General features: G+C 44.8%; 2 protein-coding genes across 2 annotated transcripts in view; one reads left to right on the plus strand and one right to left on the minus strand.

The window, feature by feature from the left end:
* LOC140185051 (uncharacterized) overlaps positions 1-22,600 on the plus strand; it is a 783,302-nt gene that overhangs the window by 324,186 nt on the left and 436,516 nt on the right. The gene's annotated exons all lie outside the window — the stretch shown is intronic.
* Positions 9,434-13,682, minus strand: LOC140185493 (probable G-protein coupled receptor 139). Its single transcript, XM_072238827.1, has 2 exons — positions 13,607-13,682; positions 9,434-10,335 (listed from the first exon to the last, which is right to left on the minus strand). Exons 1-2 carry the CDS (start codon positions 13,680-13,682, stop codon positions 9,434-9,436), a joined length of 978 nt encoding a protein of 325 aa, XP_072094928.1.

Genomic DNA, 22,600 nt, shown 5'->3' on the forward strand with positions numbered 1-22,600 from the left:
ATGTAAAACATTGCATTGTTTGTAAGGCATACGGCAATATCTTAATTCTGAAGAGCAGAGAGCTCGGACAGTCTCTACTCAATACATTTGAGGAGGGTTAACAAGAAACGAAAAAGTGAATTGAAGAGGATGTTCTGATGGCTCTGACCCTGAACTGGTTAAGTTTAGAAAGATGGGGGAGAAATCACAATGAAAACCATAGAATATTGATTGACAGCACACAGAGCACGGCTGAGACCTGGCGTCGCAGAACCGGAGGTTTCATTGTAATTGTGTGTGTGTGTCTGTGTGTTTTATGTTTTCAGGAATTCTGGCTGTTTTCACGAGATTTAATGCTCATAATAGAGTTAACTTTAGTTTGAAGTTTCTTTTATTTTTATGCAGTGTTATATTGTTAGTGGTCGTGATAGGTCAGTTCGTAGAGGACTGGTGTTTACAGGTTTATAAGGAAAGGGGCGGGTTACTGAGCTGTGAATATGAAAGAAAAGTAGAAGGCATTTGCAGTAGAAATACTTCATTGAAGAGGTAGGGGTTTTGAAGTGGCTGATTTTCACAGTTTGTGCAAAATGGCAGTTGCAACGGCTATTCTGAAACCCGGGAGATCCCCGTCTGATTAGTCTAGTTACAGGGTCTATATCATTAATGTCTCATTCATGTGAACTTATGGACCGTCAGGTAATGGAGCGTTTGAACTATATTTCGGAAGAGAGAGGTGATAAATTGTTTTATCAAAGTGGGTTTCGGAAGTGTAGAATAACGGATTCACTTTTAGTTTTGGAAGATGATATTAGGAAAGAACATTTAAATAAAGATAATTTAATAGCAGTATACCTTGATATCGAAAAGGCGAGTGATATTCATGGACGGAAGGACTTTTGATTAAACTATGGAAATAAGGATTGAGGTGGAGATTGCATCACTTTTTCTGAGTTTTATATTTCGACTGCCTGTGCTGGTACGGGTGGGAGCTACATTCGGGTTTCTATGAGACAGAGATTAGAAAATCACAAGGCAGTATTTGTAACCCTTAATTATTTAATTTCATGATTAATTATATTTCCTCTGAGATAGGCATTGGCGTGCGTAAGTCACTACATGCGGATGATGGATCTTCATGGATTAGAGGTAGAAATTGCAACTGTGCTGTACATTGGATGCAATTAGCAATAAATAGTTTTTAAACAATAGGCAAATATATCAGGATTTAAGATTTCAGTAGCTACCACCATTTTCCACGAGGAAGGAAGGTGACCTAACCGCCAAATGCGATTCAGAAATGTTAATAATATCTCTAGGGAGTTGTCAGTCACATGTCTGATCATACAATAACATATATCATTCTTTCAAGGGGACGTTTGACCTGCATGAATCATAAACACAGAATAATCTGCAGATGCTGGGCTTAAATCAACACTCACAACACGCTGGAGGAACTCAGCAGGTCGGGCAGCATCCATGGAATAGATCGGTCGGGCGAAGGGTTCCGGCCCGAAACGTCAACCGATCTCTTCCACGGATGCTGCCCGACGTGCTGATTTCCTCCAGCGTGTTGTGAGTGCCACATGAATAATAACCTTCTTTAGTTCACAGAAATAAAACGCTTCATCTGTAATACTATCATTGCTACGTCTGATTTCCAACATCTCAGTCTGATCACTGAGAACCTTATTCCTATAGTGTATAACCTCGTCATTTTTATTATCTTGATGATCATTCGCTGCAAATGACGCAGCCAGTAACTGAACATACCCTATTTTAGTGACAATCCTTTTACCCTCACCAATATTATGAACCCTACGTCTTCCCCATTTTCTTAATCATTCCCCAAACATCCCCTAGTTTAATATCCCATCCAATATTATCACAATATGACCTCCAGTAAACCCTTTTCACAATCTTCTCCATTTTCCTCACCACGGCCTGTGCCATTTTATATTTAATACGATCACTCGGAGACTGATACTTCTTAACGTTCATAAACACTTTGCTTCCCTAATTGCATCTGCGCGCTTCTCAGTCCACCATGGTACAGCCTTTCTCATATTAATTCTGTTTGTAACGGGAAGTGATTCCCATTAGTTTGCTGAATAACGTGACAAAACCTTTCATTGCAAAAATACGCAACTTCCTCAACATTCTGTAGCAGTTCCAGAATTACTATGAACATTAAATCTCGTGCCTTTCTATTTTTCGAAGCTCCGTATACCTCTCCAGGAGACTCTTAAAAGATCCTATGTCATAGTCCGGTCCGTGAAGTCCGTGTTCGGTTTCACGCTGCGGTCCATGGTTCCTTGTTCCGGGGTTTCTGGTTTTCCGCAGTTTCTGTTATGGGCACACGTTTCTTGTTTTGGGGTTGAGACACAAATACCTCTGCAAACCAGGGATTCCCTGCTGGACTGTCCTGTTCCCCTCCCTGTCTTTGCCCCCCTCGCCCGACTCTCTGCCTGGATACCTCGCCTGACTCTCTGCCTATATACCTCGCCTGACTCTCTGCCGGCTCACCTAGCATGCATACCCCGCCTATATACCCCGCCAGTATCGCTGAAGTCTTACCGCCGGAGCAAGACCTTGTTAGGTCAAAATAAGGAACTGTTTTTCGTTGTGTGAAATTCTTTCTCTGTGTCCACGCCTTCGCTAGGTAGATCCGGCCGTTTGCCGCTACCTAGTGTTGGGATCTGTCTCTGTGTCCACGCTTCGCTAGGTGGGTCCGGCCGTTTGCCGCCACCTTGTGTTATGAGTCCCGGCCCTACGTCATGTTGCCAAGGAGGGGTCCCGGCTCTGTGTTATGTGTGTGAGTCCCGGCCCTACGTTCTGTTCCCAACGAGGGGTCCTGGCTGTGTGTTATGCGTGTGAGTCCCGGCCCTACGTCCTGTTCCCAAGCAGGGGTCCCGGCACTGTGTTCGGAGCTCCCGTCTCTTCTACTCCAAGTCTCCGTGCTCCTGAAGTACCTCGTCCAGTCCGTGCCTAGTCCAGTCGTATCAGAGTTCTGTCCATGTGCCTTTTCCTGTCCTTGCGTATCGTCCTACCCAGGAGTTCCTCACCCAAGCCGTGTCCAGTCTTGCAGCCTCAAGACCCAAGACCCCAAATCCAAGACCACAGCCGGCAGCCAAACTCAAGATCCAAGTCCCCAGCCGGCAGCTAAGCTCAGGATCCAAAACCCCAGCCAGCAGCCAACCTCAAGACCAAGACCCCAGCCTGCCTCCAAGTTCAAGATCCAAGACCCCAGCCTGTCTCCAAGATCCCAGCATGTCTCCAAGCTCGATCCGAGAAACCAGTCTGTCTCCAAGTTCAAGATCCAAGACCCCAGCATGTCTCCAAGCTCGATCCAAGACCCCAGCATGTCTCCAAGCTCGATCCAAGACCCCAGCATTTCTTCAAGCTAGGTCCGAGACCCCAGCCTGTCTCCAAGTTCAAGATCCAGGACCCCAGCATGTCTCCAAGCTCGATCCAAGACCCCAGCATGTCTCCAAGCTCGATCCAAGACCCCAGCCTATCTCCAAGCTCAAGATCCGAGACCCTAGCCTGTCTTCAAGCCTCAAGACCAAGACCCCAAGCCTGTCTCCAAGCCTTAAGCCTCAAGGACCCAGCCTCCAGTCCTGCAGTCATGTCATGTCCATGCCTGGTTCTGCGGCCCGAGTCCGAGGCAAGACCCAGGTTCTGGGTCCTTGTCCAGTCTCCGGCTCAGGGTCCAAGCCCTAGCCTGCTTTCTTGTCCCTGCTCCTTGTCTGCATCCTGTCACGTCCCTGCTCTAGTAAAATCCTGTTCCTCGTACTTCAGTGTTTGCGTTTTGCATTTGGCTCCGTTCCCAACGCCTCTTTGTGACATGTTATTATATCCGCCTCCACCACTATGGTCGGCAATCTATTCCATGCACTCAGTCCTTGTGCAGGCTACTCTAAGAGTTAACCGCCAGGTTGAGTCAGTGGTGAAGAAAGCCAATGCAATGTTGACACTCATTTCCAGAGGTATAGAATATAAGAGCAGGTATGTGATGTTGAGGCTCTATAAGGCAGTTGTGAGACTACACTTGGAGTACTGTGTGCAGTTTTGGACTTTTTTTTTTGAAACGATATATTGATATTGGAGAGTTTTCAGAGTGGATTCACGAGAATGGCAGCCCTAACGTGAAGAAGAGTAGGTAATGACAGTGATCGAGCCGAGACTTACACACTATATAGAGCACTGTGCAAAAGTCTTAGGCACATATTCATAGCTGAGGTGCCTAAGGCATTTTCAGATTTTCATTCTAATTGTTTTCGATCTTGTATCCTAGGAGTACAGTGTACAGATCTGGTCACCAATGTACTGAAATGATATCAATAATCTTGAAAGGTTACATTTGTAATGATGTTCTTAGGACTTATGAGCCTGAGTTAGAGGGAAAGAGCCAATAGTTTTAGACTCACTCAAACAGAGGAGGCTCCCCCTCATGTTGGCTGGGACTAGAACAAGGGGTCATAGTTTAAGGGTGAAAGGTGAAACGTTCCAAGGGACATTGAAAGAGAAATTCTTCACTCAGAAGGTAGTGAGAGTGTGGAATAAGATCCCGTGAAGTGGTGAATGCAGGTTCAATTGCAACATTTAGGAGAATCTTGGGTAGTTACAGGGAACGAACGTTTATTGAATACCATGGTCCGGGTGCAGGTCGATGCAGACTACACCTGACAACAGGTCGCCACAGTATGGAAGAGCCAGCTGGTCCATTCCGCTTGAATAGAAATAATAAAATAACCGTTTTCCGGTACCTTGCCTGTGGCTAGTCAAGTCCCAAGTAATCACATCATATACCTCTCTCAATAATCTGCAGTATATCCCGCAAGGCTCTGGAGAAATGTCCACCTTACTGTTCTTTAACAATAGAAACACTGGCTACTTAGTTGTTCTGTAGTTAAACACATTAAAAAAACAATTTGAATAGGAAAGGTTTTCTCATAAATCCTTACAGCAGGGAAATGCCCTTGAGCCGTCATGCCCTTGTGAGTGAGATGTACAATGACAAATGCAGGAAGATGGGGCCATTTTGATAGGGACCATGTCGGCATGAATGGGGTGAGCCGAAGGGCCAGCGTTAATGTCTTGTCCCAAACGTTACCTCTATTCCTATCAATCGATGCTGCCTGACCTGTTGAGTTACTTGCACTGCTGCATACAATTCTTGTTAACATGTTTTGTGCTGGAATATTGAAAAGGAATTCACCAGGATTGTTGGGGTTTTGCGTCATGTGACGACATTGTTCAGTTTTCATCTACATACGAGTCAAGGGATCCAAATTCATAACTCCCTCAAAGTGGCTGCACGGAGCGATAGGTTGGCGAATGCGGCCTAGCGTCTGCTTACCTCCGGTAGTCGAGGTGAAGAGTTCCAGTGTCAGGTACCTATGTTGCATATTTATAAATCTCTGGTTTACCTCTAGTTGCAGTATTGCATTCTATAATAGGGAAAATGTGGAGGTGTTGGAAGGTGAGTAAAAGTGGTTTACCAGGAAGCCGCCTGGATAAGGCAAGACTGGACAATTTATGGATATTTTTTCCTGAGCACCAGAGGCTGAGGGAGGCCTGACAGAAATTAATGGTAATATGATATGACACGATATTTCCTCGGACCTTGAGAGAGACTAGTGTAGAAATTGCAGGGGCCCTGGCAGAAATATTTAGCCACGGATATGGTGCCAGAAGACTGGAGGGCAGCTCAGGTCGTTCCGTTGTTTAAAAAAGGCTCCCAAAGTAAACCAGTTAATTACAGGCCGCTGAGCCTGACATCAGTAGTAGGTAAACTATTGGAAGGTGTTCTGAGAGATCGGATATACAAGTATTTGGACAGCCAAGGGCTGATTAAGGATAGTCAGCATGGTAGTGCGTGGTAGATCGTGTTTAATGAATCTTGCAGAGTTCTTCGAGGAGGTTACCAAGAAAGTAGACAAAGGAAATACTGTGGATGATGTTCACATGGACTTTACTAAGGCCTTTGACAAGGTCCCACATGGGAGGTTAGTTCAGAAGGTTCAGACACTAGGTATCGTTGGAGAGGTTGTAAACTGGATTCGAAATTGGCTGTGTGGGAGAAGACAGAAAGTGATAGTGGATGATTGCTTATCAGACTGGAGGTTTCTGACTATTGGGGTGCCTAAAGTATCTGTGCTAGGACCATTGGTGTTTCTTGTGTATATCAGTGATCTGGATAATAATGTGATAAATTGGATCAGCAAGTTTGCTGATGACACTAAGATTGGAGACGTTGTGGACAGCGAGGAAGGCTTCCAATGCTGGAAGAGGAATCTGGACCGGAAAAATGTGCCAAAAATGGCAGATGGAATGCAATGCAAACAAGTTGAGGTGCTGCATTTTGGAAGGACAAATCAAGATAGGACATACACAGTAAATGGTAGGGCACCGAGGTTGCGGTGGAACAAAGGGATATGGGAGTTCAGATACATAATTCCCTGAAAGTGGCGTCACAGGTAGACACGGTTGTAAATAAAGCTTTTGGCATCCTTGCATTCACAAATCAAAGTATTGAGTACAGGCGTTGGGATGTTATGGGGAAGTTGCATAAGACATTGGTGAGGCCAAATTTGTAGTATTGCGCACAGTTCTGGTCACCTAACTACAGGAAGGACATCGGTAAGACTGAAGGAGTGCAGAGAAGATTCACTACGATGTCGCCGGGTCTTCAGGAGTTGAGTTACAGAGAAAGATTGAACAGGATAGGACTTTTCTCCTTGGAGATTAGAAGAATGACGGGAGAATTGATAGAGGTTTACAAAATTATGAGGGATATGGACAGAGTAAATGGGAATAAGCTCTTTTCACTTAGATGAGGAGAGATGAATACGAGAGGACATGGCTTTAGGGTGAAAGGGGAAAGGTTTAGGGGGAATATTGGGGGGAACTTCTTCACTCAGAGAGTGGTGGGAGTGTGAAACGAGCTGCCATCTGACGTGGTAAAAGCGGGCTCACTCTTACGTTTTATGAATAAGTTGTATGAGTACATGAATGGGAGTGGTCTGGAAGGTTATGGACTGGATGCAGGTCATTGGGACTAGCGGAATAATGTTTCAGCACAGACTAGATTGGCCGAATGGCCTGTTTTCTATGCTGTGGTGTTCTAGAGTTCTATGGTTTTATGAGAGTCACAGACAGAGTGGACAGCCAGTGCTTTTTCCCTGAGGTTGCAACGTATGAAAACAGAGGCAATGTATTTCATGTGAAAGAGGGAACACTGCCTCTTTTGATTCTTTTTTTCGGCAGAATTTATTTTGTGATTTAGTGGAATTTTGTATCTTATCCCCACATTCCTGCGGTAAAAAAGCAAACAACTTACATCAGACAGTGATGTTAATGTGTGGGGAGTGGAGCGATGCGCACCTGGTGATGCAGAAGGGATTGGTTTAGAAAGCACGAAGTTACCAGTTCAATTAGTTCAGAACTGCACAGTGAGCAGAGGCGCCTTTACCCGTGCTGTACTGATCTATGATCGTGAGTCCACACCTGGAGTACTGTGTGTAACTTTGGACAGCCGCCTTAGGAAGGAAGTGATTAACCTACAAAGGTGCAGTGAGGATTCACGAATTTTCTTGCCGGGACTGGAGGACTTGGGTCAGAAAGGGCCTCGATCGTGACTCTGGAATGATCACGATACTAACGGTGACGCCACATTGATTCTCCCCTCTGCCTCCAAAGGCCCCACTGTCACGAAACAATTGTAGGCTAAAGTAAAGGGTAAAAAAACACACACAATGAACACCTATTTTGATGTAGAACTACAACTCCCATAAGGCACTGCACAGCATGGCCGCAAGAGTTAATTGAACTACAACTCACGGCATGCACCGCACTCAATCGGAGGCACCTGAAGGACGGAGTGGCCATCTAGAAATTGTAGTCTAATGTTCTCGGCTCCTCAGCCACTCTCTGTTTCAACACTATGACAACGTAGAGAGGGACTGATTATGTGGCAGAGGTAGCTCTGACCCACCTCCGTCCTCTGCTGTCAATGGCTGATGTGCCTGTCGGTCAAATGTGAATTTAAACGATGATTAGTTAATCTGAACGTCAGTCATGGAGAAAGGGAAACGTGAAAATTCTATTTTCGTTGCTTTCTGAAAACAGAGGCAGCTGCAGTTCCACAGGGTAAAGTACTATTGGGTGGGTCCTATGCAGAGGCCTTGCAAAAGTTAAACTGAATGTTTATAAAGTGGTACCAGACATAGAACAGTCTGTGACGTCAGAGGGTATATGTTGTCATCACAGTTCAATTCCGAAAGATACTTCACTGATGGATAAATTTGTGATTTTTATAACGGACGTGGTGAATTGTACTGCTCGGACATCTAGTCGTAATGATGAAACTCAAATTATTGTGAAAGCAGAGCAAAAGTTCTTCTTTGTAGTGCAGGATTATTTTGTCATTAGGTGTGATAAGTTAGTTGGCAGCGATGTTGCTATTTTAAGGAAGGGACGTGGAATCGAGCTGTGAATTGAATGAAATATATGTCACAGCTGTAGCAGAAATATTTGATTCAACAGGAATGAAAGTGGTTTAATGTTTTATGTGATGAGCGTCTGCCAGGGCTGAATGTTGAGAGGATGACGTGGGTTTTTGTAATGAAACGTTCTGTCACATTATTCATCAAACAGCGTTGAAAGTGATTGCTGTGAAAAAGAGCATTTATAGGAGAAAGGTTGTAGCATGGTGGACTGAGAAGTATGCAGAGGCATTTGGGGAGAAAAATAAGTTGTTTAGGAAAGTTAAGAAGTATCAGTCTTCTGATAAGAAGCATATCGGGTAAAAAGAAATGAAATGCAGGCTTGATTATAAACATTGGGGGTTAATAGCTTTCATTTAAAATCTTTCAATGGGAGTGAATTTAATTTAATTCACGGTACTGTGTTTAATTAAGTATAATCTATAGGGTTTTACGGGATAATAGAGCGTTAGATAGAAGAGGCAGTGAGGGTATTAATTCCCAATTGTCTGCAACACACTCCGTTCCAGATGGCAGCGAAATTTGCCTTAAAGTTGGAGTTTCGACCGTCATTTACCCAAACACCGCCTTTTTTCACGTTAGCCAATCATTGAAGGGGACTGCAGAGACTCGTGTGATTGACATTGGAACAGCAAACCAGCATCAGACGTCTTGGGTGAACAGACTGTGAGGCTCCTGGGCGGGAGTATAAATTCATGAACAAATCAACAGACCAATCGGTGGCTCGCAATCCGGAGTTGTTCTTTGATTGACATCTGGCGGGTCCAATGATGTACTGAGACTCCAAGAATTTGCCTGGCCACCCCGACCACACACACTATGCTAATGTTTCGGAGCTGTCCGTCGTTGGGACAATCAGCCCGGGAACAAACAGCTGGGAGATCAGGCGGTGAATGTGAGGAGCTGGCGTCTGGACTGGAGAAATTGCGGCCGCTTTCGGCTTGTGCTCAGGACGCGGCTTTATTAATGAACTGAAGCACCGAGGTGACCGGATATTTCACCGCTCTGATTATCTGCTCCCTGAATTTCGACTGAGTCACCGCGTAAATAAATGTGTTCGTGCAGCAGCTAAAATTCTTCAGCAAAACACCGACGTAGTAAAAGATCCATTCAGAATCATTGAAATCGTATCCAGATACTTGATAATAAATGACATTTACAACGTATGTCATCCACAGGAGGATGAAGCTGCCGGAGAGGGTGAAGAGTAAAACCACAGACCTCCTCCTGCTCTCCATCTCCGGGTCACTGCGGTTCTCCCCCTTGCTCTGACCCTTCAGCCCCTTACGGACCCGACTGGCCACTAAAATGTGTCTGACTGTCAGAGCGTTGAGCAGCAGGATCCCAGCGAAAGGGAGGGACGGAGTTAAAACCGTGTGGAGCCAGTCATATACTACCCACCCCAGGTCAGTGAGATAATTGTTCACGGGTTTACAGAACCACGGTACATTGTCGATGATCACCCAGGGTTCCCGTGTGAAGTATCGGGGTATGTTTTTCAGACAGAACAGCACGCCGGTTGTTGTTAGAACCACAGCCGCAGTTTTCCCGGTGCAATATTTTGTTTTCAGCTTCTGGCAGCAAATGGTGACAAACCGATCAAAGGTGAAAGTGACGGTGAACCAGACAGAACAGTCTGTGGCTGTGAACGTCAGTACATCGATAACACTGCACACAGGGGTGATGCTCAGAAAACTCCTCCGGAAGTAAAAAGTTCTGATTCGATATAAAATTACATTGGTGACAACGGCCAGTAAGTCAGACCCTGCCATGGCCACCAGGTAGCGAGTAGTGCAGACAGAGAGGCCGCACTTTCCCCGGGACAGGATCACAATCGCCGCTAAATTCACTGGAGGGAGGGAGGGAGGGGGAGAGATGGAGGGAGAGAGAGTGGGGAGAGATAGATAGAGACCGAGAGAGGGGTGAGAGAGCGAGAGAGAGAGAGGCAGAGAGAAGGAGAGAAAGAGAGAGAGAGAGAGGGAGAGAGAGAGAGGGAGAGAAAGAGAGAGAGAGACAGAAAAAGAGAGAGACAGAGAGAGAGGGGAGAGCGAGAGAGAGACAGAGAGAGGGAGAGAGAGAGGGAGGGAGAGAGGGAGGGCGAGAGGGAGTGAGAGAGGGAGAGAACAGACACTGGGCGTTACTGAACACATTCTCCGGGAATTAACACGATGTCGGGTTTCAGCTAAAGATCAGGAGTGCTGGAGTCTATGAACGGCTGCTAATGTAAATCAGACACTGGTCACACTGTCTCTGACCTGCTTTCCTCAGTGTGGGGATAAGACCATGCGTGTGCAATCCTAGGCGATAAAAACGAGCTGTATGAACAACAACGATCATTCCGATTCCAGTCGTTAACGGGGCCAGTTTCACTGATTTACCCCTGATTGGCCAGGCCTATGGAAACTCAGCATCTGATGCGGCCACGAATGCATACAAGAGCAGCGCACATCAAATACTGGAGGGACTCAGCTGGTGAAGCTGCATCCGTGGAATTTTACAAACCGTCCTTTCGGGCCGAGATCCTTATTGAGCACGAAGCAGTGCACGGATTTATATAACAATATAACAATTACAGCACGGAAACAGGCCATCCCGGCCCTTCTAGTCCATGCCGAACTCTTACTCTCACCTAGTCCCACAGACCTGCACTCAACCCAAAACCCTCCATTCATTTCCTGTCCATATATCTATCCAATTTAACTTTAAATAACAACATCGAACCTGCCTCAACCACTTCTACTGGAAGCTTGTTCCACACAGCTGCCACTCTCTGAGTAAAGAAGTTTTTCCTCATGTTACCGCTGAAGGTTTGGCCTTTAACTCTGAACTCATGTCCTCTTGTTTGAATCTCCCCCATTCTCAATGGAAAAAGCTTATCCACGTCAACTCTATCTATCTCCCTCAAAATTTTAAATACCTCTATCCAGTCCCCCCTCAACCTTCCACGATCCAAAGAATAAAGACTCAACTTGTCCAACCTTTCTCTGTAACTTCGGTGATGAAACCCATGTAACATAATAGTAAATCTTATTTGTACTCTCTGAATTTTGTTGACATCTTTCCTATAATTCGGTGACCAGAACTGTACACAATTCTCCAAATCTGGCCTGACCAATGCGTTGTACAGTTTCAACTCCTGTACTCAATGCTCTGTTTTATAAAGGCCAGCATACCAGAAGCTTTCTTCACCGCCCTATCCACATGAGATTCCACCTTCAGGAAACTATGCAGCATTATTCCTAGATACCTCTGTTCTACTGCATTCTTCAATGCCCTACCATTTACCATGTATGCCTATTTTGATTAGTCCTACCAAAATGTAGCACCTCACATTTACCAGCATTAAACTCCATCTGCTATCTTTCAGCCCACTCTTCTAACTGGCCTAAATCTCTCTGCATGCTTTGAAAACCTACTTCCTTATGCAGAACTCCACCTATCTTAGTATCTTCTGCATACTTACTCATCCAATTTACCACCCCATCATCCAGATCATTAATGTATATGGCAAACAGCATTGGACCCTGTACAGATCCCTGAGACACATCACTAGTCACCGGCCTCCAATCTGACAAACAGTAATCGAACACACTCTCTGGCGTCTCCCATCCAGCCACTGCTGAATCCATTTTACTCCTTCAATATTAATACCTAACGATTGAACCTTCCTAACGAACCTTCCGTGTGGAACCTTGTCAAAGACCTGACTGAAATGCATAGAGACAACTTCCACTGCTTTACCCTCGTCAACTTACGACGGGTCTCAGAGGGAAAACAGGAACAACGCAGCAACCTGAGGCTGAGTGGCTCCGTTAATGGATTAATTCTACAGATCAGTTCAATAACACACGTTGGCAGATTGGTTCAGCTGATCTGACCCAATTTTTGACCAACAGGCAGTGGGATCCGACTGTGACAGTCTCCACAGGCAGACCTGAAACACAGGACCAGGGATTCTCTCTGAACACTAACTCAGAAACAGAGAATTTTACAATGTAAACCCCACCTAGTCAACTTTTCCTGGAAAGCTGCCTGTCCCCAGTACTGGGACAGAACTGGACAAAGTCCAATTAAAACGCGTGCAGTCACACCTTCGCGGAGAGCTGCATCCATGACATTCAACAAGCCGTCGTTTCGGACCGAGACCCTCCGTCAGGACGAAACGATGCCCCGATTTACGACGCGTCTCAGAGGGAAAGCAGGAACAAGTTAGTAACCTAAGGCTGAGTTGTTCCTTTGATGGATTAAATCTACAGCGCAGTTCAATTCGATAATACACAGCAAAAGATCCGCGGGCACTGGTGCAGGTGATCAGACCCAGATTATTGACCAACAGTCAGTAGGATCCGACTGAGAGACTTCAGAGGAAGACATAAAACCAAAGGACCTTGGGTTCTGTCTGATCAATAACTCAGAAACGGTGAACTTCGCAATGTAAACTCCTCCCAGTCACACCTTCCCAGAGAGATGCCTCTCCCCAACGCCGGGAAAAATCACGACAACTTCCCATTAAAACCTGCCAATCACACTTTCCCGGAGAGCCGCCTGCCCCCACCACTGGGGCAACTCTGGACAAATTCCCATCAACACCCTCCCAATCACACTTTCCCGGAGAGCCGCCTGCCCCCACCATTGGGACAACTCTGGACAAATTCCCATCAACACCCTCCCAGTCACACCTTCCCGGAGAGCCACCTGCCCCCACCATCGGGACAACTCTGGACAAATTCCCATCAACACCCTCCCAATCACACCTTCCCGGAGAGCCGCCTGCCCCCACCATTGGGACAACTCTGTAGAGAGTCCCATTTAATTCCTCCCAGTCACAGCCTCCCGGAGAGCTGCTCGTCCACAGCACTGGAGCAACGCAGGACAAGGTCTCATTCACGGCAATAACGACATTAGAGTCGATCCCATGAGTTAAGGGAGAGACAGAAGTTTAGTTCCGCTTGTTATTAAATATGAAAAGATCAGAGTGTTGAACTGACTGGATCGATATCTCTGACGGATATTTTTTTCTTAATGATCATCAAGATAGAAACTTGTCAAATGATCATAAATAGCTTAACACCGGTTAACACACAGAAACAGCAAAAATATTAATTCTTCTGCTCACCCACCGGGAACTCCAATGACGGCAATCAACAAGTACAATATTTTCTCCACACTTTTGTACCTATCCAACATTGCAGACATTTCTCTGTCCAGTGATTTGTCCCTCTGTGCTCCAGGCGATCTCTCGGAAGGAAATTTTGAGGCAGCACCTGCCTGGGGTTTTAATACCATTTAGCGGCTCCACGGGGACTGACATCAACAGATTTAAAAATAAAGGTTTTTAAATTATTCACAATCCGATTACATCAGACAGGTGTAATCCCCGCGGTGTCAGATTGTGATGAAATTAATGATTTAATATTTAGAACATTTGTGGGAGATAGCTTTTCTGAAAAATGTTGACTGAACCTTCCGAGCTGTTTCATCAAATACATGTGCTTCCATTGTAAATATGTACTTCAAAGGAACTATTTGTCGGACACAGAATATTGAAGTAAATTTTGTCATTGTAACTTGTGAAATTGTATTGAATCACTTACTGTTATCGTTCTCCTCAATAGTAGAAACTCTTGATGTAGTTTGTGTTTGCGACTCTACCGAGAAGGACCAAAAAAAATGTCAGTTTCTGATGATAAATAAACACTTCCATATCCAAGAACCCCAAAAGACCTCTCAGTAACTCAGTCACAGGCAGAATATTTGGGAACTTGTCCAGGTCCATTTCTCATTCCAACGAATGGCCATCAAATTCAGTGGTCTAGTGAGGGTGGTTAGTATGTTCTAACATATCATCCCGTATGTGTCAAAGAACACGGAGAAGAGCGAGACAGACGGTGAAGAAATTATAGTTGTCTGTTTCTGCCCGTGTGTCTGCGGGTTTGTCTGTCTGTGTGTGTTCGTGTGTGACAGTGTGTTTTCCTGTCCGTTCGTGGGTAGACCCACTGTCTCTGCCTGACCGTGCCTGACTGAACATTTGTCCGTATACCTCGAATTTTGACTATCCCCCTTGGTTCAGTCCCTTCCAATCTCTATCCGCAAACTTCACATGCTCTGAAACTCTCATTTCAAACAGTTCACAAGATGGCTGCCTGAACCATAGAAAATTAAGAACAGAGGTAAAAATGGAAATTGCATGTATTATTAAAGTATGTACAAATGGAACAATCTTGAGATTCGCCACATCTCCATACCCTGAGAACCCTGAAACACATGCACACCTCAAATTCATCAGCCTGCTCCAAAACTACCGATTCTGCAAAATCCGTGTGCACCCTCGAATCGGCAGACTTTGCCAAAGCTCTGCATACACCCAGATCCACACGCATATGCAAATACATGTGCGCACCCAACTCAGAATGTGCCCCACATCTTCTGACACCCCCAAATCCGCCTGTTCCGCAATATGCGCTGGCTAACAGCCACTTCTGTGCACATCACCAAATCTCTGTGCACCCCATGTTCTTTACAACACCCCTAAATCAGTGCATATTCTCAAACCCGTCTGCATCCCCATATCCGTGAGAAACCCAAACCTACTGGACTCCCAAATGCACATTAAATGATCCCAGAGAAATATCATTTCAAACAGTTCACAAAATGGCAATTGCTATATATTAAAAAAAAACAAGGATCGAGGTCAAATATCATATCGTTTTAATTATTAAAGTCTATATAAACAGAACAATCTTGCGATTGGGCACACCTACAAATCCACCGGCTTCCCCGAGTCACTGTTTACCTCCGAATCTGCAAGCACATCCAACTCTGCACATATCTGTAACTCAGTGTTCACTCAGAGATCTGTGCTCACCGACAAGCCCGCATTCAGCCCTCAAATCAGTGTGCACCCCCAAGAAACGGACACACTATATCCCAGGGTACTCACACATTTGCTGACATGCCCGTTAATCTGCGTTCATCTGCAAATCGGCATGCGCCGCCAAACCGGTATGCACCCCCAAATTCACCGACAAAGCCGGAATTCTGCGCACATTCCCAAGTCCGTGCACAACCCATATCTGTGCATACACCTACTCAGTAAATTATTCCAGAGCAGGAATCATTTCAAACACTTCACAAAAGAGCGGCTTCCACCTTTAAATGCCCGAACAGATGTCCACATGCGTATTCACCCGCATATTCCCTCAAATTAGCGCACTTCTACACATCGGTATGCGTCGCGAAATCTGTGTGCACCCCAATTCCGTGCACACGTTAACCACCACCCACATGCACGTCAGACTATCACAGAGGAGCAATCATTTCAAGTAGTCCCACCTTTATAATTTAAGATGTATTTATTACTAAAGCATCTATAAATGAAAGAACTTTTAGATTCGCCATACCTCCACACCCAGAGAACCCTGAGATACGTGCACACCCCAAATCCACGAACTACCAAAATTGTCTGTGCAACCCCAAATCCGTTGACATTCCCAAACTTGTGCACCTCCCCAAACCCATCTTCACCCCCGTTTCAATGGGTGCCCCCAAATCTACCGACACCTCCATATTCACTGACAAATCCCCATTACTTCACACAGCAGCAATTCCCTGTGCACGTCCATATTCGCCAAAACCCCCTTAAATCAGCGCACTCTTCAAATCTGCCTGCACCCCAAAATGCTTGTGCACCCCGAACCTGCCGGCACACTCACATGCACATTAGATTATCTCAGAGCAAGAATCATTTCGCGCAGTTCACAAAATATCTGCCTCCACGCCAAAAAATAGTAAGAACCGAGGCCAAGGTCCAAGTTGCATTTAATATTAAAGTCTGTATCAATGAAACAACGTTGAGATTCGGCACATCTCCAAATCCACCGGGATTCCCAAATCTGAGCGTATCTCAAATGTGTGTGCACTGTGTAGGGTTCCTGGAGTGCCCCTATTAACTGTTTGAAGAGAGAGAGAGAGTTATTTATCACCGATGATTGTTTTGAAGAGAGAGAGAGAGAGAAGATTAACGGTTGGACTGCCACGTTAGGACACGGGAGGTAACGTTGGATTTCTACTTTGGAGATAGCACCGAGCAGCTGGAAAGTTGCTATGGTGACCGACAGCACATTATTGATGTGACTTTCAAGGACTTGTTGCCTGCTTGCATTTCTTCACAGACAAAGGAAGGGGGGACTCTTTGAATTACAGGTGATGCTCAGCACGGTGAGATAAATAGGAGGTCAGATGATATAGATCTCAGACACATGATCTGGACACTGAATGAGCATTGCTGTGCCCGCAGAGAAAGTGGGTTTTGGAGGATCGATCAGGCGAATCGACCTAATTGCTCTTCCAGTGAAGGAGAAGGGGTTGACTGGTGGAGAGTTGTCTATGTGTCCACCCTTGCCGGGGTGATAGCTCCACCACAGAAAACCGGTCCCCCCTTTGTTACAGTCACAGTCGGTGACTTGTGAAGGATTTCGGCGGACGACGAGAAGATCGACGGCATCAGCTCACCTGAAGATTCAACTCTCCCCCCCTCCCTCTCTCTCTCTCTCTCCCCTCCCCCACCCCACGCTACTGAACTAAATACCATGAACTGAACTGAACTTTACTCATCATCGTTAGACTGTAACTTTTTACCCCTAGACATAAAGAAACTTGGTTTTTCATACATATATTTCCACACTTTCTGATTGATGTACTTATATATATATAATTGCTAACCTGTTTGATTTATGCACATTTATATTACTGTGTTGCGTAGTTATTAATAAATATTATTAGTTTATAGCAATCCTAGACTCCAAAGTGTTTTCCATCTTTTCTGGTTCTTTATTCCCGTCACGGGTTTCGTCACAGCATCCGCAGATCTGTGGGCACTCCAAAACCCGCTTGCAATCCCTAACTCAGTGGTCTCCTCGAAATCCATGCACACCCCCAACACTGCCGACACCCCCAAATCCACCAACGTTCCCAGATCCCTGCGCACCGCAAACCTGCTGACAACTCCACATACACATTAGATTATCCTAGAACAAGAATCATCTGAAACAATTCACAAAGTAGATTTTCCACCTTAAATCAAATAGCAAGTTCAAAGTTCAAAATACATCAGTTATTAAAATATCTGTGAATGAAACAACCTTGAGATTCATCACACCCACAGTTCCACGGACACCCCAAATCCGTGTGCATCCCCAAGCTCGCGGACACATCCAAACTTGTGTGCAACCCCAAATCATTGTGCACTCCCAAATCCCTGTGCACCCTCCCAACGTTCATGCATCCTCAAATCAGTGTGCACCCCCATATTTACTGAGACACTCTGAAATCTGCGCACATCCGCACATCAATTTGCACTCCAAACCCGCTGACATCCCCACATGCACATCGGTTTATTCCAGAGCAAAAATCATTTCAAACAGTTCAGAAGATAGCTGCCCCATCTTAAAACGTTCAAAGTTCAAAATGTATTAATTATTAAAGTATATCTGAATGTTTGCATCTCTGTGTGTTTATATGTGTTCACCTATGTGTCTGTCCGTCTTGTTGTGTGTCTGTGTGTGTTTGGGTCAGAGACCAGCTGGAGGACAGCGCCCGGTCTTTGTCGTGACGGCTTGACGACTGGGAACACGTGGCTAGTGTGGAAGAATCCCTTCAGGACACCAGAGAGACGTGTGTACACTGGCTCAGGGAACTATACAGCACTGCATTGTTTGTAACGAATACAACAATATCGTAGGCTTACTTCTGAAGAGCGGAGAGCTCGGACAGTCTCTACTAAATACATTTGGGGAGGATGAAGAACGCATGAAAGAGTGAACCCATGAGGAGAGTTTGATGGCTCTGGGCCTGTGCTGCTCAGTTTAGAAAAATAAGGGAGACATTATATTCAAAACTATCGAATATGGAAAGCACACAGAGCAAAGTGGGGACCTGGGAAGGCAAATGTGATACTGCAGGTGTGTGTGTGTGTGTGTGTGTGTGTGCGTGTGTGTGTGTGTGTGTGTGTGTGTATTTGGGAATCTATGTGTGTATGTTACTCTATATCTGGTATGTATTTTGGTCTCTGTCTCTATATATTTGTCTGCCTATGTGTGTAAGTGCGTGTGAATGGGTTTTGTTACTTTTGTCTCTGCCTGCTCTTGCCCGATCTGACGTGTCCGTGTACCTCAAACTCATTTTATCACCTTTTGTTCAGTCCCTTCACATCTCCCTCCATGAACTTCACACGCTCTCGAACTGCTGGACAACTTTAAAATCCCTGCCCTGATCGCCTTATTTTGATCAAGGATGCCCAGCACCTATACACTTCTATACCCCACCAAAACATTTTAAATCATCCTACTTCCTTCACAGACAACAGAGCCAACCAGTTTCCTCATCTACAAATTATCTGGCGTGACAGAGCACTATAAAAATGAATCTGACCGTGTTCCGCTATTTAGTCCGTACCAAATTGTTATTTTCCCAAGTTTCATGACCTCACCTCGAAAATGGCCCTCAACACCCATCCCATCTGTGTCGGTATCCAAACCCCTCTTCCATGCAATCATAGCCACATCATCCACTTCCGCTGGCACTTTTCTTCTTTCACTCTTAAACAGAGAACTCTAGTCCCAGCCTCACCCAACCTCAGCGGAAAAATCTTGCCTGCATTTACCTTGTCTATATCAGTCATAATTTGCATACCTCTATGAAATTTCAAATCATTTGCTTAAGTTCCAGGGATTAATGTCCAAACCTATTTAACTATTCCTTACAACTCCGAACTCAAATCCCGGCAAACATATTGTAAATATTCACGGCATCCTTTCAGTTTTATTGATATTTTTCCTGCATGCAGGTGACAAATGCTGCACACAATACTCCAGATTAGGACTCATAAACGTTTTATACAACTTAAACATATATTCCCATCTCTTGTACTCAATATTTTGATTTATGAAGGCCAATGTGCCTACATCTTTCTGTACGATTCTCTCTAGCGGTGACGCCACTTTCAGTGAATTATGAATCTGTGTTTCCTGATTCCTCTGTTCTACCGACTCCTCCGGGCCCTACTGCTCACCGTGTCTTCATGCACCCCCATGCTGGGCGCTCCCCGGCCCGCAGAAACTTTTACATTCCAATCAGATTATTCCAGAGTAGGATGCATTTCGAACAGTTCGCAAAATAGCTGTCTACACCTTACAAAATAGCAGGAACAAAGTTCAATGTTTTAAGTGTATTTATTATTAAAGTATCTACAAATGAAACAACCTTGATATACGTCAAAAAATCCCCGAAATCCACCGACACCTCCAAAATCCATGTGCAGCCCTAAATCCGCGGCACACCCAAATCTGTGTGCACCGCCATATCTGTCGGCACACCACAAATCTGTATGTACCCACGAATCTGCGTACACGCCAGGTCAGTGTACAGCCCATATTTGCCGACATGCCCCAAAAATCGAGGCAAATCTACACAAATAAGCTACCCTTAGCTTCTGATTTGCTTCGATAAAGGTCGATATCCACAGCTGAACATTGAACAGCTTTTGTCGCTGAACGGTCAAACCGCTCGTCCACCTCAACACTCAATGTGCAGGGACCCGGACAATGTCAATCTGGAAACCAATACCTCGTATGCGAAATAAAGTTTGATGAGTTTCTGACATTAAATCTGACCTACTGATGGAATGACTTGTTTTAAGGCACATCAAAACCAAAAAAAAGCTGAACAAATTACAACCTTACGTGGACAAGTGTGCCTACAATGATAGCAACTAATTCTGCTGAAAATGCTGCTAAATGTTTGGTACGTTGTTTCCTTATTGTCACCTATAATTCGTGCACAAAAGCAGCCACATCAGCATCCCAGTTAACACCCTTAGATTTTATTAAATCCAGTAACCTAAAATCAGGAAAATGCATTGGAATAAACAAGTTGGGTTTACCGAGAAAGCTGCCGTGGGGCAGCCTGAATAATCCAACTAACCCATATTCCAAGCATGATACCCAAGATTGAAAACACTGTTATTGTGATGTTCCGAACAGCCCAGCAACACACCTTCATCAGGATGATGATTCCTCCGCCGCCTGAAGTTCAATCTGACAGCTGCAACCTCCACAATTGAAAAGGTGCTTCCGATTTCAACCAGTCAATCCGAAACAGCGGGCCATCTCACTGCACCACAACACAAGTTTAAAGTCTGTGCCTTTATCACATCCAGATATTTTAAAATGGAAGAGGAAGCTGATCCATAAACCAGGCAGCCATTATCAAGAACAGATTTGATTGCACAAATCTAAATGGTCAATAAATATTTTCATGCAGCACCCCAGAAAAATCCACGAAGACACAAGTATATTTAATGCTCCTTTACATTTATCGATAATATTAGTGATACACTGCTTCTACGGCAGCTTATTTTCCATCCACGTGGCAAGAAATCCTACCACCAACACTTCTTCAGGAGTTTGAGCCACCGAGTTCAATTCCAGTGCCGGTCTATTAATGCTATTTGTAAAACACATACATTGTGATTTAGCAACTGAAAGCTGCAATGATCATCCATTTACCTGCTGTTTTCACTTAGAACCTCATCCCGGTATTACTGAATCTCTTCACTCAATTTATCTTGATTATGAATCGCAGAAAATGACACAGCCAGGAACTAAACCTTCCTTTTTTCAGGTACAATCAATTTACACTCGTCAATCAATACTGGAATATTTGGATCCCTACGAACACCCCATTACCTTAATCTTTCCTCAAACATCTGCAAGTTTAATATCCCTTCCAATATTATCACAATATGACTTCCAGCAAAATTTTCTCAAAACCTTCACAACTTACCTGACGGCGGCCTGTGCCCTTTCATAAGACGATAAGGCACAGGAACAAAATTAAGCCCTCTAGCCAATTGAGTCTGGTCCGCTGTTAAATCATGGCTAATCTTATTTTTCTCCTCCTCAACCCCAATTCCCGGCCTTCTCCGCATAACCATTGATGCCATGTCTAATAACGAAGGTATCAACCTTTGCCTTAAACACACCCAACGCCCTGTCCTCCATAGCTGCAACTGACAACAATTTCATCACCCTTTGACTAAACAAAATATCCATATCTTTGTTCTGAATGGATGCCCCTCTATCCTGAGGCTGTGCCCTTTTGTCCTAGAGTCTCCCACCATGGGAAACAAACTTTCCACATCTTATCTGTCTAGGCCTTTCAACATTTGAAAAGTTCCCCCCTCATCCTGCTGAATTCTAGCGAGTAATGACCCAGAGCCATCAAATGTTCTTCATACGATAACCATATCACTCCTGGACTCATCCTTGTGAAACTCCTCTGGACTCTTTCCAATGCTGGAGCAATTTTTTCCAAGACGAGGGGCCTAAAGTGTTCACAATTCTCAAGGTGAGGCCTCAGAATCACATCCTTGCAGTTGTATTATTGAGCTCTTGAAATGAATGATAACATGGCATTTGCATTCCTCACCACAGACGTAACATGCAAGGCTTTGGGGCATTCTGTACAAGTACCCCCAAGTTCCTTTGCATCTCAGATTTTTGGATTTTCTCCCCATTTTGAAAATGGTCCGCACATGTATTTCCACTACCAAAGTGCATGATCATGCATTTTCAAACATTGCATTTCACTTGCCACTTTCTTGCCCAATCTCCTAATCTGTCCACTGTATCCCACCAGGCTTTGGGGAAATTATCCGCCTTTCTGTTCTTTAAGAGACATTACCACCTTTGTGGTCCTGTACTTATACAAATTTGAAAGACATTGTGGTTAATACAGGATAGGAAAGGTTTAGTTTTAGACTCTTACAAGAGGGAAAGGATCTTTCAGCCGCTGCGTCTACGCAACTGAAATGTGCAAACAAGTTAATTGCTGTCCCCGAGGAGAAGCGACAAACACAGGATTATGGGGCGAGTTTGGTGTGTACCCGTTCGGCATGGAATGGGTGGGCCGAGGGAGCAAGGGTCTCGTCCGAATGGTCGACTTCATTCTTTTGACTGCTAAATTTCTTGAAATGTCACATTCAGTTCTGGTTAGCATTCTGTACAAAGGATGTTTTGGGCTGGAAGACTGCAGAGGAGGTTCACCAGAATTGTGGT

This window comes from Mobula birostris, chromosome 20, assembly GCF_030028105.1.
Source record: "Mobula birostris isolate sMobBir1 chromosome 20, sMobBir1.hap1, whole genome shotgun sequence".
NCBI lineage: Eukaryota > Metazoa > Chordata > Chondrichthyes > Myliobatiformes > Myliobatidae > Mobula > Mobula birostris.